At 39.1% G+C, this 15,624-nt stretch overlaps 1 protein-coding gene across 1 annotated transcript in view; it reads left to right on the top strand.

Annotated features, from left to right (window-relative positions):
• Positions 1–15,624, top strand: part of Cpeb3 (cytoplasmic polyadenylation element binding protein 3) — a 156,896-nt gene that overhangs the window by 30,713 nt on the left and 110,559 nt on the right. Inside the window, exon 3 of the mRNA XM_013034321.1 lies at positions 8,863–8,953. Within this exon, the coding sequence (XP_012889775.1) occupies positions 8,863–8,953 (91 nt within the window). The remainder of the gene's footprint in view (positions 1–8,862; positions 8,954–15,624) is intronic.

Raw genomic sequence — 15,624 nt, 5'->3', positions numbered from 1 at the left:
GCACTGGGGGAGCTGGAAGATACTAGGCAGAAATGTGCTTTGAGTTGAGTCATGCTTATCTAATTTTGAGCATCTGTCAGAGCAGGTGAAGCTGTTCCCATGGTTTTTTTAAAAAGCTTTCCAGAACCTTGGTTAGCTTGGTTTGCTGTTATCCAGCAAGAAAAACACAGTATGATCAAAAGGTTAAAGTAATTGGAATTAGTCATTTTCAAGAAGACAGGGAACTCATTTTTGTGTAGGCCTTAAATGTATTCTAGGCTATATTGAGGGTTCTTCAAAATTTTGTTTTACAATTTTCAAGAATTAAAATTCATAGCAGATGTTACTTTTTTCCCCTCAAAACAAAAAAAGTTTGATCTTTATGAGGACTTTAGGCTAGATATGTAAGGAACATTTGCATGACACTGAGTGATTAAATGAGAATATGGATTCACCTTTCTCAGAGGATTCCAGGTAGAATATATGTAGTAGGAATGGTTAAATATGATATTGACTTAAGGATTGCAACTGAAGAGGAATTAATAGGGTTAGATTTCCCTTTATTTGGAAGAGTTTGTTTTATTGTGCTGGTACCAGGGCTTGAAAGTAGGGTCTCAGGCTCTTAATTTGCACGCTCAGCTGGGGCTCTACCACTTTAGCCATACCTCCAGCCCAGGTTTTTGCTGGTTAATTTGGAAATGGAATCTCATAGGACTTTTCTGCCTAGACTGGCCTTGAACTGTGATCCTTTAGAGCTCAGCCTCTTGAGTAGCTAGGATTACAGACATGAGCAGCTGAAAGAGGTTTATTTTGGTTTGTTTTTGTGGGGTTTTTTTTTTGGGGGGGGTCAGTCATGGGCCTGAACTCTGTCTGAGCTGGGCGCTGTCCCTCAGCTCTTCAGCTCAAGGCTAGCGCTCTAGCACTTGAGCCACAGCGCCACTTCCGGCTTTTTTCTTTTTTGCTTATATGGTGCTGAGGAATCGAACCCAGGGCTTCATGCATGCAAGGCAAGCGCTCTACCACTGAGCCACCTTCCCAGCCCTCTTTATGATATTCTTAAGCAGAGTCTGTGCTGAAAATCACTTCATGTTGAGCTTTAGTTATATTGCCTCTTTGTTTTTCACTCAGGACTGGAAACTTTCGTGGATCTAGACGTTTGGGGTAGAGGAGCCATTGTGCCCAAGCGGAGCAAAGGATACAATCTTAAAAAGAGAAATCATTTTGTAGAATACACACTGGGACATATCTATGATTAGAAGCAGGAGAGGAAAAGCAAGAATGTAATGTGTCTGTACTCACATTCACATTTCTGGTCAATGAAAGCAAGTTGTATAAAATTAAGGACACTTTGATGTTTAGAGAAAAATAATAGAACAGATTATATTTTCTATGAGTACATATAGACATGCAATGCTTAAGAGTTAGGGGTGGAGAGGAGAAGATTGGTTTCAGGACCTTTTTTTTTTTTTTTTTTGTCAGTTGCGGGGCCTGAACCCTGGGCCTGCGCACTGTCCCTCAGCTCTTCAGCTCAAGGCTAGCAATCTACCACTTGAACCACAGCACCACTTCAACTTTTTCTGCTTATGTGGTCCTGAGGAGTTGAACCCAGGGCCTCATAAATGCAAGACAAGCACTCTACCACTGAGCCACCATCCCAGCCACAGTTCAGGACTTTTGTGCAGCTACGAAAAGCCACACTTGCTCCAAATTCTTATAGAAAATGCCATAGTAATTTACTGCTGTGTGTTTGTACTTTAAATCATCTTTAGAGTATGTATAGACCTTAGAACAATGTACATAGTGTAAATGCTATCTAAGTAGTAGTTAAGACTATATGCTTTAGGGGATAAAAAGAGAGTACAAATAAAGGTGGTTTTTTTCCCCCAAATATTTGTTCTTTGAATCTATAGATGCCAAGTCCACAGATATGAAGGGCTCTTTTTTGAAACAAAAGCCATTTGCCAGAGTACCTGCCAAATGTTTATAGTGGTCTGTAGAATATGAGAACATGCAGGATTGAAGACTGACTTTTTCCTCCTTCAGTACTGTGTGTTTGAGAACAAGAAGTTCATCTATTAATAATGTAATAAATATGCAAGATACTCCCAAGCTGGGTCTGGCGGTGTACATCTGTAATACCTACAATTTAGGAGGCTGAGGTAGGAGGATGATGAGTTGAAGATTTGAGGTCAAACCCCATTATCACCCACAAAAAAAAACAAAAGAAAAAACTAGATAAGGCATATGACTATCTTCCTTTTTGTACTGTAGACAAGAGCTATTTTCAAATAAAATATATTGAGCATAGGGTAAAAGAACTGTAGGATGAACATTCAGAACTGATAAGTTTCATGAGTTAATCCTCTCATGTGTTAAGGGTCATTTGATTTTGAAACATATATATGTTGAAATCATATGGGAAATAGTGTTCCTTAAACATATCTTTTTTTTCTGTTTTTTAAAAAACTTTTTTTTTTTTTTTTGTCAGTTGTGGGGCTTGAACTATGGGCCCTGGGCACTGTCCCTTCGCTCTTCAGCTCAAGGCGAGAGCTCTACCTCTTGAGCTGTAGCGCCACTTCTGGTTTTCTAGTGGTTTATTGGAGATCAGAGTCTCACAGACTTTTCTGCCCAGGCTGGCTTTGAACTGTGATCCTCAGATCTCAGCCTCCTGAGTAGCTAGGATTACAGGTGTGAGGCACTAATGCCTGCTTAAAAAAAATTTTATGATCGCATTTATCTTTCGCTTTCAAATATCTACTCACTGTTTAACTTTTGGTCCTGTCTGTGTCCCCTGTCTCCAATTAAGACCTTGTCTTAGTGGGTCATACTGCAATTTAGCAATTGAGCTTTGGAAGCATTGAGCTGTACTGGTGTGGACATGAAAGTCCTAGATGAGTTCACAGTGAGATTTCTGAGTGGTTCTGTGACTTTGAGCAGTTATATAACCTTTGGGATCCTTACTTCTTTTTCCTCTACAACAAAGATAATACATGTCCTGCAGGGTGCTAGTAAGAATTAAGCTCATGCTGTAGATCATGATTGGGATACAGAACCAAGGTTGATTTAAAAAAAAAAAAAAAAACAACCATCCCAAATCATATTTCTATTATCTGGAATAAATAGCGTTTTAAATGTTCAGAAAAGTTCCACCTTTCTGTTCCTCCCCTAAGGGTAACCTCTTTTAGTCTTGACTGTGACTGCTTAGAGTCCTATATAGGTTATCATGTCCACTTTTATTTATTTATTTATTTATTTTTTGGGTCCGGTCGTGGGGCTTGAACTCTGGGCCTGGGCGCTGTCCCTCAGCTCTTCAGCTTAAGGCTAGCGCTCTACCACTTGAGCCACAGTGCCACTTCCGGCTTTTTTTTCTTTTTGCTTATATGGTGCTGAGGAATTGAACCCAGGGCCTCATGCATGCAAGGCAAGTGCTCTACCACTGAGCCACCTTCCCAGCTCCACCATGGTTGATTTTCATTTGGTTCCAGAGCTACTTTTTTCTCCTGTATTTTACTGCCCTTGCTACTTTCTACTCTTACGTCTGTAGGTGAGGAAAAGTCCAAGTAAAAACATGATGGATTCCTCTCCCCAGGAAAGGACAGGTAAATGAAATTAAGGCTGGCAGAGGTATAGCTAGGGCTTTGCAGGAGAGTAGATCAGACTTCTTTTTGAGGTTAATTAGTTGTCACTTGAATGAAGGTCAATGACCAAGAGGAAGTGAGAGTCAGGTTGCCTTTGTGGCTGAGTGAAGTCTCAGAATCCTCTCTGGATTGTTGCTGGATTAGATGAAAGAAGTTGGGGGTGGGGAACTGTTTGTAGATAAAGACTTAAGACTGAAGAGCATAGGAGGTAGCTGGGAGCTGTGTAGTCAGAAGTCCTTAAGGGTACTTCTGGACTTCACTCAATTTGAGCCCTGACTGCCCTGTAGCTCTGACCCAGTTACTTAACCTGTTCAAGACATTTACTTAATTTATAAGAGGGAAACAAAGGTTACCTTCTTCATGGAGTTGTGAGGTAACTTTAAATACTTGACAAATCTATCAATACTAAACCAAGCTGTGGGGAACAAAAAGAGCAGGGCTTTTCCAGTGGGGGTGAGCCACTCCTGTGAACAACTAGCTGATAACATCTGTCACTGTTTGTCTTTAAAGAAAATGAGTCAATAATGAGATGCATTATTTATAAATGTTCTCTTGCTTCCTAGTATGCTTGTTTGTTAATGGCAAAACAAAAACTGTTTTGTTGTTTTTTTTTCCGGTATTGGGAAACAAAACTTACCAAAAGAAACTTAGCAGGCAACTTGCCATGTGTAACTTTGGTCATTGAATGACAAATTGTAGCTTGGTTGTCTGTATGCATGATTTTTATTGGATTTCATTGCATATTTTTCAGTCCTTTTTGTTTTGTTTTTTGTTGGCTTCCTGGTTTGTCAGTTATTTCAGCATGACTGACCATTTGTAAAACAAAGAAGATGAATGGTATGCAGCAAATATAAATTGATGAGGCATGAATATAATTAATTTTAATGAGAAAACAAGTCTCTTAGAATTCTAAAGTTTAATTAAGCTACCTTTACAAATTTTGTCATGCCATTCATATGTCATGTGTTTTCATTTGTTGAGCATTAGTGAGCCCTGTTAGGTTAACCTCCATGAATGTCTATATTTTGTTTATTGGCTTATTTGGCGGTGCTGGGTTTGAACTCAGTGCCTTACCCTAGCTAGGCAAATACTCCACCACTTAAGCCATACACTCTACCTTTTGTGTTTTAGTTTATTTTTTCAGATAGAATCTTGATTTTTGTTGGGGATTGGCTTCAGATAGAAATCCTCCTACCTCTGGCCTCCTACTTATCTTAGATTACAGGTGTATTCTTTTTATTAGTTTATATTAGTTGGGAGGGGTTAGTATATCCATATATTCAGCTAGCTTTTTGAGATAGAGTATCCCTAACTTTTTTTTTTTGGTCTGGGCTGACCCCAATCCACTATCTTCCTATTTCCACCTCCCTCATAGATGGGATTAACTCTGTTTAAAAATTATTTTAAGTGGGGGCTGGGAAGTTGGCTCAGTGGTAGAGCGCTTGCCGTGCATGCCTGAGGCCCTGGGTTCGATTCCTCAGCACCATATAAGCAAAATGAAAAAAGCCGGAAGTAGCGCTGTGGCTCAAGTGGTAGAGTGCTAGCCTTGAGCTGAAGAGCTGAGGGACAGCACCCAGGCCCAGAGTTCAGGCCCCACGACTGGACCCAAAAAAAAAAAAAATTATTTTAAGTGGCTTTTAACTATAGCTCAGCACTTTGTATTTTAACTAGCTGCTTGTATGCTTTTGACAATTTGACTGGTAGAGAATTGTTTCAATTTAGATAGGTGAAAACACACTTGAGTAACTAATCTCTGATATCTTTTGTAACAGGAAACTTATTACCACTTTGCTTGGAAGGTCATTTCATCAGTAGTTAGATGCATTGCTATGCTTTATTTTATTTTGCCAGTTCTGGGTCTTGAATTCAGGGCCAGGACACTGTCCCTGAGCTTCTTTTGCTCAAGTGCCACTTCTGGCTTTTTCTGTTTATGTGGTACTGAGGACTCGTACCCAGGGTTTCATGCATGCTAGGCAAGCACCCTGCCACTAAGCCACATTTCCTAGCCCCAATGTTACACTTTTATAGAAGTTTTAATTTACAAGCTGGGTGCTGATGGCTCACATACCTAATACTAGCTAGTCTGGAGACTGAGATGTGAGGATTGTGGTTCAAAGGTCATGAGACACTTATCTCCAATTAACCGGAAAAAAGCCAGAAGTGGAGGTGTGGCACGAGTGGTAGGTAGTCAGCCCTAAGAGGAAAAGCCAAATGAGAGCATTTGGCTCTAAATTCAAGCCCTAATCCTGGCTCACATTCATACACATGCACACCCCCCCTTCTCCCCCCCACGCACGTTTTTATTTTCCATCTCAGGTGTATTGTGTTAACTTGTTTGGGCAGTTTCATACTCTTTAGGTTTATACTTCTTGGTTTTGAGCTGAGATCTGGACTTTATTTTTCTCTCTAAATCTTACCCTCCTCCTCATACTGCTGCTCTGGGGCTTGAACTCAGGTCCTGTTGCAGCCTGAGCTTTTGTGTTCAACAGATAGTGACCTAGGATGGCATCAACTTTTTGATCCTCAGCCACAGTATGCTGGGTTTCTAGGCATGCACTATGACATTCCACCATAGTCTTTTCTTATATTTCTCTGTCAGCCTGTGCTGAAAGGGCCTCATGTCTGCAGGCTCTATTGAGAAGTACAGATGTGATACAAGTCTTTTTGGTATTCATTCTGGGATTGCAGTGCCAGATATAGGTTGTCATTTGCTTCCTCATCAGCATACTTCTTCATTGCTGGCTTTTTCTTTGGACAAAAATACAGTTCTTTGGGAGACAGATAAACTTGTATTCTGGATATCCAATATTCCTTATTAGGATTTCCACTGATAACGTAAGCTCAAAGCAAAACAAATGATCTACAGGAAGACAAGACTTTCTGGAATTATATAGAAACCAAAACCAGAGAAAAATTTGCATGTCTCTTCCTAGTCAAGAATCATTGAGGAGTGTTGTCCATTGAAGAAGATTAACTATTCAGGGTGCTGCATTCAGTCTTTCATTACTGAAGTTTGAATTGGTTTGGTTATTGAGATGTATGTACTTTTGTTTTATCTCCCCTCACCCCCAACAGTGTCTTCCTGTATTGCTCAGGCAAGCCTTGATCTTACAACCCTCTCACTTTAGTCTCCTGAGTGCTGGGACTATAGGAGTATACCAACAGCTTGGCTTTTCTTGCCTTTTTTAAAACAAAGTAAAATAGATCTGTCTATAGAATTAACCTATGTCATAAGCCACAGTTTTCTTTAGGTTCAGACTACTAAGAAGAGTTTAGAAGTGTAGGCTTAATTGAAATATGGTGGAACAATTATTATTTTTCTTCACTTAGTTTACATTAGCTCTCTATTTTCAATTTTTTAAAGTCCAGCATCATGAAAACATGACTTTGAGTTAAAGTTTTCTTCACTTGTCAAAGAGTGACTTGGACATTTTTTTAGGATGGTCTTCTAAATAGGCCTAGATTTCCAATTTTGTAATTGAAGGTAAAATTGCACTAATTTTTTGATAAAGTATGAGGAATTATATTTCATTTCCTATGTATTGTGTTTCCTATCTTTCTTTTCTTTTCCTTTCTCAGGGCTTCACCCTAGGCAAGTACACTACCACTTACCCACATCCTAGTTTCATTCCAGATCTTTCTCAAGCTCATTATTTCAGCTGTTTTACTCTCTCTTGCTGTCTCTCTCTCTCTCTCTTGCTCCTTCTTTCTCCCTCATAGCCTATATTAAAAAATATTTTAAAAAGCACCTAATATGTGGAGTTTACCTCTCATAATATTAAAAACATTCATTTCAATTATATTGAAAATCATATCACCTTTTGATTTTTCAGAAAAGTGATTGATTGTTATCTTTAAGTAGTTGTACAAAGGAGTTATCATTTAACAAATGAATAGATCTTTTTTGTTTTTTTGTTTTTTTTGGGGGGTTCAGTCATGGGGCTTGAACTCTGGGCCTGGGTGCTGTCCCTCAGCTCTTCAGCTCAAGGCTAGTGCTCTACCACTTGAGCCACAACGCCACTTCTGGCTTTTTTCTTTTTGCTTATGTGGTGCTGAGGAATCGAACCCAGGGCCTCATGCATGCAAGGCAAGTGCTCTACTACTGAGCCACCTTCCCAGCCCACAAATGAATATATCTTGATCAACATTTACCCATCCCACTGCTCCCTACCCCTTCTCTTACTTTTTAATTTTTATATGATATACATTGGATTCTTTTGTATTTTATTTTATTGTAAAGATGCTGTACACAGAGGCAACAGTTACATGAGTAAGGTAATGAGTACATTACTTGTGGAGCATTGTTACCTCCTCCTTTGTTGTTCTCCCACTATCCCTCCCTTCCTCCATACATTGGATTCTTGACTACCTTCTCTTCTCTTTATCTACCCTTTTCCCCTTGACCTCACCCTACTCCTTTCAAGTTCCAGCTTCCTAGAGTTTTGGTTTTTTTTGCCAAACTTTGATTTTGCTTTTCTAAGGAATTATACTATTTGAGATCTCCCTTGAATCTACAATATTTGTTAGTATATTTGTTTACACTTACATACCATACCCACCAACAGATTTACTTGTAAGTTTACAAGCTAATTATAGCTTCCACATATAAGAGCAAAGATGCAAAAAGTGATTGAGTTTGTAGGCTGAGTTCATTCCAGTGGTTATCCTGGGGGGCAGGTAGTTTGTGTTCACTTGACAAAAGAAGCAGGAGATGGAGGCTAAATTCACTTGAATTCTCCTTTTCTAGATCATTTGAAAGAAAGCCTGACTGAGTAGGGCATTTACATTATAGAATATTAGGAGAAGGGATTCAGCTTAATTATGGAAACTGATGTTTAACTTCATGGGTGCCAAGTCACTATTCTTTAATGACTGACGGTTATTAAAACTGTAATTTTCAGCAGGGTACTGGTGGCTCATGCCTGTAATCCTAGCTACTCAGGAGGCTGAGATCTGAGGATCTCAAAGCCAGCCCAGGCAGGAAAGTCCTGAGACTTTTATCTCCAATAAGCCACTCAGAAAACCGGAAGTGGCACTGTGGCTCAAGAGGTAGAGCTCTAGCCTTGAGCTGAAGAGCTGAGGGACAGCACCCAGGCCCAGAGTTCAAGCCCAACAACTGACAAAGTGAAACAAAACAAAACACTGTAACTTTCATGTCACCAGCCCACAGCAGAAAGTAAATGATACCATGTTAATTTTATGGAAGAATTTGATGTATTGTCTTATTCTGTGTTTTTATTTTTAGGACCGGAGTAGGCCCTATGACACTTTTAACTTGCACTCGTTGGAGAACTCCTTAATGGATATGATAAGGACTGATCATGAGCCTCTGAAAGGTAAACACTACCCTCCCAGTGGCCCACCAATGAGTTTCGCTGATATAATGTGGAGGAATCATTTTGCAGGTTAGGAATATTCATGTGTCCATTCCTTGCTTGGTGTTTTAAGCAAAAATCGGCTTTTTAATAATTGTGATTTTGTTTTGGTTTTTGTTTGTTTTGCTTATGTAAAGCATTGTGGAATGTATTGGGAGTTGATTTTCTTTATTAACCTGGGTTCAGCTACCTTCAATAATTAATTGATTGGTTTAATCAGTAATGTCTGGAAAAAGCATGTCTTGGGTAGCTGAGATCATGGTTACAGCATGAAACCAGAAGCCAACTTTGCTGGACACTGTGCATTTGGAATCCTCAGCTCAATCTGGATAATTTATTTAGGTCCAGGAATACTGCAAGGAAGTATGAAATTTAGTGATTTCCCCTTTAAATACTATAGAAAACTTCATAAAAAGGGTTTCATTTTGTAGTATAGGAAGTATTGTAAAGCAGATTTAAGAGCAGCCAGTAAATCATTGTGTAATCCGAGGCCAAACAGGAAGAAATGTAACAGGATGTAAAATGTTTTAAGTTATACATAAGACAGAAAGTCCCAAAGTAAATAATATTAAGACCTGCTAATTTTAGAGTCCATGTGAGTTTAGGATAGATATTACATTCCTAATTATGGCAGTTCTTTTAAGGAATTATAAGACTTGTTTTCTTTTTTCTTTCTTCCTTTTTTTTTTTTGTTTTTATACTGGTACCACTGGGCTTGAACTCCAGGCCTTATTCTCTCATGCGATTTTTCTGCTCAAGGTTACCTTCACTTCTGGCTTTTTGCTGGTTAATTAGAGGTGAGAATCTCCCCAGGCTGGTTTCAGACCACAATTCTCAGATCCCAGCTTCCTGAGTAGCTAGGGTTACAAGAGTGAGTAATTAGCACCTGGTGATTATAAGACCTATTGGCGATCCCATGACACTAAATACTATAATGTACATTACCTGTGGAAATACCTATTCTGCTTGGATTTGGACCTACTATCTGAAAACTATGAAGTCTTTGGCACAGGAGTGCCTATCCTGTATGAACCCTGTGCCCCCTGCAATTGTGGGAAATTTTGCTCCCTCTTATTTTTTGCTTCCCCTTACAATGGAGTGTGACTGTGAACATGTAACACCCATTTCCTTGAGTCACACCAGAAATCCATCTCATCTTTTTTTTGTCATACTCAGCCTGCTGCTTTTCTCATTTTTTCAGTGAAAAAGAAGCAGTTATAATAGGCTGTGACAAAAGAAAGGATTTAGATAAAAAGTAGATTTTTATGACCTTCAGAAACAGGAAAAATATCCTTATTTTTTTCATTGTTATATTTAGTTATTGTTAACTACATCTTTTTAATTTCAGGTAGGTACATGATAATTTGAAACATATTTTACTTAGAAGTAAGAATGCAGTTATAAAACAATATTCACAGATTATTATTATTATTTTTTTTTTGTCTGGTTGTGGGGCCTGAACTCTGGGCCTGGGTGCTGTCCCTCAGCTCTTCAGCTCAAGGCTAGCACTCCACCACTTGAGCCACAGTGCCACTACCGGCTTTTTTCTTTTTGCTTGTGTGGTGCTGAGGAATCGAACCCAGGGCCTCAGATATGCAAGGCAAGCACTCTACCACTGAGCCACCTTCCCAGCCCTCACAGATTATTTTTGTGTTTTGAGCATCTTCTAAGGCTACATTTATTTTCCTTCTCTACCATGAATAGCTATAAGCCTTTCATAATTATACTAAAATATTCTACTCCTGTTCTTTATGCATATCTATGAATCTTGACCTGTATTCTTCTTGCAGCAAAGATTATGGAAGAATCTTAGTAAATAGTGTATAAAATGATTCTTCCAGCATATTGTGTATTTTGGTAACACAGAAGCTTTTATTGAGTGTAGCAATAGCATAGTATATAGACACACTTACATAGGCAATGTGAATACTTTATTCCATTTGTTTTGGCCCTTTATTTTATTGCAGCTTTAACTATCTCTGTCACTTTTTTTTTTTTGGTTGGTCATGGGTCCTGAACTCTGGATCTGGGTGCTGTCCCTCAGCTCTTCAGCTCAAGGCTAGGGCTCTACCACTTGGGCCATAGCACCACTCTGACTTTTTCTGCTTATGTGGTGCTGAGGAATTGAACCCAGGGCTTCATGCATGCAAGGCAAGCACTCTACCACTGAGCCACCTTCCCAGCCCCTCTTTGTCACTTTACCAACATAAAATTGTAAGTACAGAACCTTTTGCTCTGTACTTATAATAAATTGAAAGGCACTTTAGTATGTGCTTGTTACAGTAGTGTGCTTCTAACTTCCCAGTTTATTATACTACCCTCAGTAATTTCTTTCTTTCTTTTCTTTTTTTTTTTTGTCCGTCATGGGGCTTGAATTCTGGGCCTGAGTGCTGCTGTCCTTGTGCGCTTCAGCTCAAGGCAAGCACTCTACCGCTTGAGCCACTCTACCGCTTGAGCCACAGCGCCACTTCTGGTTTTCTAGTGGTTTATTGGAGATAAGAGTTTCACGGACTTCCCTGCCCGGCCTGGCTTTAAACCATGATCCTCAGATCTCAGCCTCCTGAGTAGCTAGGATTACAGGCGTGAGCCACCGGCGCCTGGCTAGTAATTTCTTATAAATTGACTACTTCCCTCTGATCAGTGATATCACTATGTCTCTATGGTCAGTGACATCACTTCAACTTAACATAATAGTACTTGTGCCGGGCGCCGGTGGCTCACGCCTGTAATCCTAGCTACTCAGGAGGCTGAGATCTGAGGATCGCGGTTCAAAGCCAGCCCGGGCAGGAGAGACTGTGAGACTCCTATCTCCAATAAACCACCAGAAAACCGGAAGTGGCCCTGTAGCTCAAGTGGTAGAGCGCTAGCCTTGAGCTGAAGAGCTAAGGGACAGCGCCCAAGCCCAGAGTTCAAGCCCCACGACCGACAAAAAAAAAAAATAATAATAGTACTTGTCCTTTAAAGAAAATGTTTTATTTTTAGCTTTAAGAAGTAAAGAAATTAGAACAAAAAAGGTAAGTGGACAGTAACTGGTGACTCACATCTGTAATACTGTCTACTTTGGAGGCAGAAATTGGGAGGATCATGGCCTAAGGCTATCCTGGACAAACAGCAACATGTCCCATTCTCAGCAGAAAAACCTGGGCATTAGGCCTGTCATCCCAGCTACGTGAGAAGCATAGATAGAAGGATTACAGTCCAGGCTAGCCTAGGTAAAAATAAATAATAAATCCCCAAAATAATCAGAGCAAAAGAGGGCTAGATGCTTGGCTCAAGCAATAGAGTACTTGAGTAGCAAGTGCAAAGTTCTGAATTCAAACTCTAGTTATACTCTCTCTCTCTCTCTCTCTCTCTCTCACACACACACACACACACACACACACGCAAGAAACATTGTGATGATATGTCCTTTACTTTTCAATTTCTATTTTGTTTTCATTTCTCATAATAAAAATCCATGTTTCTAATTTTTATAATTTATGGATAGTACTTAAAATGTATAGTTAGAGGTAGTTTTTAGTTTTCCTTTATTATAGGTAACATGCTGATATGAGTTCTGACACACAGTGTTTCTTAAATTCATGGTGAGAGTTTTAGGTCAAAGATGAAAACATTTAGGTGGACTAAGTTTTAAGAAAAGCATGCTAGGCCAAGGTATGTGGCTTCTGTACTCCATCTTGCTTTCCCTCTTACCTCAGTATCCTTCCCTGTATCTGTGGCCTACTATCTTCTTACCCTACTTGAATATGTAAACACTATTTTGAAGGCTTTATTTTTTGCCTTGATTTTTTTTTCTTTTTTTTGTCAGACCCATTTTTCTTTCTTTCTTTCTTTCTTTTTTAGAGAAAGAAAAACACTTTCTTGCTCATGGTAGGAAATTACAAGATGACATAAAAGTACAAAAAGGAAAGCTAAAAATCTCACCTCAGACTCACTACCTAAAAATAGCAAGATTAATTTTATGAACATCCTTATAAGTTAATAGAAGGTGAAATTTCAAATGGGCATTTCGGACTTAATACTTAGTCCAGCCTGGGTTTAGATTCCAGGTCTGCCTCTGATTAGTTAGTGAACTGGATACATTAGTCTCTTCAAAGTCTCACTTCTCATCATTAAAATAAAGCACCTCACAGAGTAGGTACGCAGATTCAGTAAAGTCCCTGGCATTAGAAACTCTTCAGTATTTATGATTTTTTTTTTTTTTTGCTGGAGGTGATCAAGATGTACCTATTACCTGGCCTTGGGAATAAATTAGACCTTCATATAGTAGAATATTTATTTTTTCCTGATGAGACTACAATGAAATGTTGAAGCTTCCAGATACAAGATCAAAATTTTATATTTCCCATTGATTAGTGATTATTCAAGGATAAAATAGAACTTATTTTTTTTTAAAGCTATATAAAAGAGAGGGGAACAAACCCAAGTTATTTGGCTTTTTCGAAGTCATATATCTGAATAATATAAAGAAGAGAAGATATAATAACATGGAATATCAAGTTGATGGAGAATAAAGTACTACAAGAGAATGTGGTAAAAGTATATTCATAGTGATAATTCATTTAAGAAATATAGGTGTATTCATATAGTAAAAAAAATTCCTTTATTCAACTTCTTAGATTCAAGGGGGGAAGAGGATTAGTTAGGAGAGAACAGAATTAGAAATTTGGGAAGTAAAACTTATTTATTTTTGTTTGTTTTGGTTTGTTTTTGGCTGTACTGGGATTTGAACTCAGGGCTTTGTACTTGCTCAACTGGGTTTGTTTGGCACTCTGTCACTTGAGCCATACCTCTTGGTGATGAAGTTTCATGGACTTTTCTGCCCAGGCTAGCTTCAAACCTTGATTCTGCTGGATTCTGTCAGCTGAGTAGTTAGTTTTACAGGCCAGTTGCTTGGCTTACACTTCTAGTTTAGTAAAGTAAAAAAGCTTTAACAGTTTTTCAGTCACAATTACACTTATATTAAGTGTATAAGTCTTTATGATAGGTGTAGGAAATTACAACAGATTCCCTGTCTTTTCCCCTACAATAAAAATAATACAAGACAGACAGAAGTGAGCTTCCTTCCCAACACAATGAAGAATGCCTTTTGTGGGTTGTAGCCCAGAGGGGGGGGGAACATTGTCCTGGTTATGCATGAGACCCTGGAAAAAGAAAAAAAAAATCCTTTTGAAACATTCATCAGATAGGGTACACTTATTTAAATTTTTTTTTTTTTTTTGTCGGTTGTGGGGCTTGAACTCTGGGCCTGGGTGCTGTCCCTCAGCTCTTCAGCTCAAGGCGAGCACTCTACCACTTGAGCTACAGCGCCACTTCCGGTTTTCTGGTGGTTTATTGGAGATAGGATTCTCACGGTCTCTCCTGCCCGGGCTGGCTTTGAACCTCGATCCTCAGATCTCAGCCTCCTGAGTAGCTAGGATTACAGGCGTGAGCCACCAGCGCCCGGCTCACTTATTTAAATTTTTTGTGTTTTAAAGATTTGAAACTATAGTTGTTGGTTGTAACTATCTTTTTTCTTTTTTTCTTGGTGCCAGTACTGGGGCTTAAACTCAAGCCTTTGGCTGTTTCACTCAAGACTGACACTTTGCCACTTGATCTACACTTTCTCTCCCGGCTTTTTGCTGGTTTATTGGAGACGAGTCTCTTGAATTTGTCTGTCCAGGCTGGCTTGGAGTCAAAAATCCTCAGATCTCAGCCTCCTGAATAGAATTATAGGCATGAGCCACCAGCACTCAGCTTTTTTTTTTTTTTTTTTAATGTATCTTCTTCGTACTTCCCCTTAAAGTGTAGCAATTCTTCGGTTTTCAGAGTTAAGAGTGAGGCCTGGATAGGAGGAATTGATCTCTGTTCTCATTTGTAGTAGATGGAAGGGAAATTCAACTCTCCTCATAACTATGAAGAGTAAGGAAAGTTCTTGTATTGGGAGAGGTAAGCTAACTGAAAGGGGAAACGATTTTTGCCTGTACCTTTCTTTTATAAGGAGGTCTCCTGACATCAAAATCATGGTCATGAGGTTTGATTGATCGTACCCTTCCTATTCTAGAATACAGAAGGAAATTCCAAGTAAAGTGTACTTATCAGAGAAATTGATTACTGGGCAACAAAAACCCATCTCTTGACTGGAGAAGCACTGGATAGTAGGTATCTAGGCAACCACCAGGGAGGGTTACCTTTTTTTCACCGTGTGCAATCTCTCCCTTTTCCAACGGAAATATTGGTCTGGTTGATCAGGAGTTAGCACCTGATGATACACTTACATTTGAATTTCCTCTTCCATCACCACTTATGGAACTGAGATTTGAAAAATGAAAAGAGCAGGTGTCAGTTGAGAACTGATATTGAACGGCTTGCTTTTCAAAGGTACCCGAAAGAGGCTGAGGAAAAAATAGCATATCTTGTAATAGTGTGCAAATGTATTTAAAGTGTCAGAAACTTGGAAAGAATAAAGGACACTTTTTGTTTGTTAGAGATACATTTTTCTCTTGTCACAATTTAAATTTAGTATTACAGATGCTTTCATAAAATTGGCCCTTTTTTTTTTTTTTTTTGTCTGGTCGTGGGGCCTGAACTCTGGGCCTGGGCGCTGTCCCTCAGCTCTTCAGCTCAAGGCTAGCGCTCTACCACTTGAGCCA

Source organism: Dipodomys ordii, unplaced genomic scaffold (genome assembly GCF_000151885.1).
Source record: "Dipodomys ordii isolate 6190 unplaced genomic scaffold, Dord_2.0 Scaffold188, whole genome shotgun sequence".
Lineage (NCBI taxonomy): Eukaryota > Metazoa > Chordata > Mammalia > Rodentia > Heteromyidae > Dipodomys > Dipodomys ordii.
This window is presented reverse-complemented; position numbering and strand designations above follow the sequence as displayed.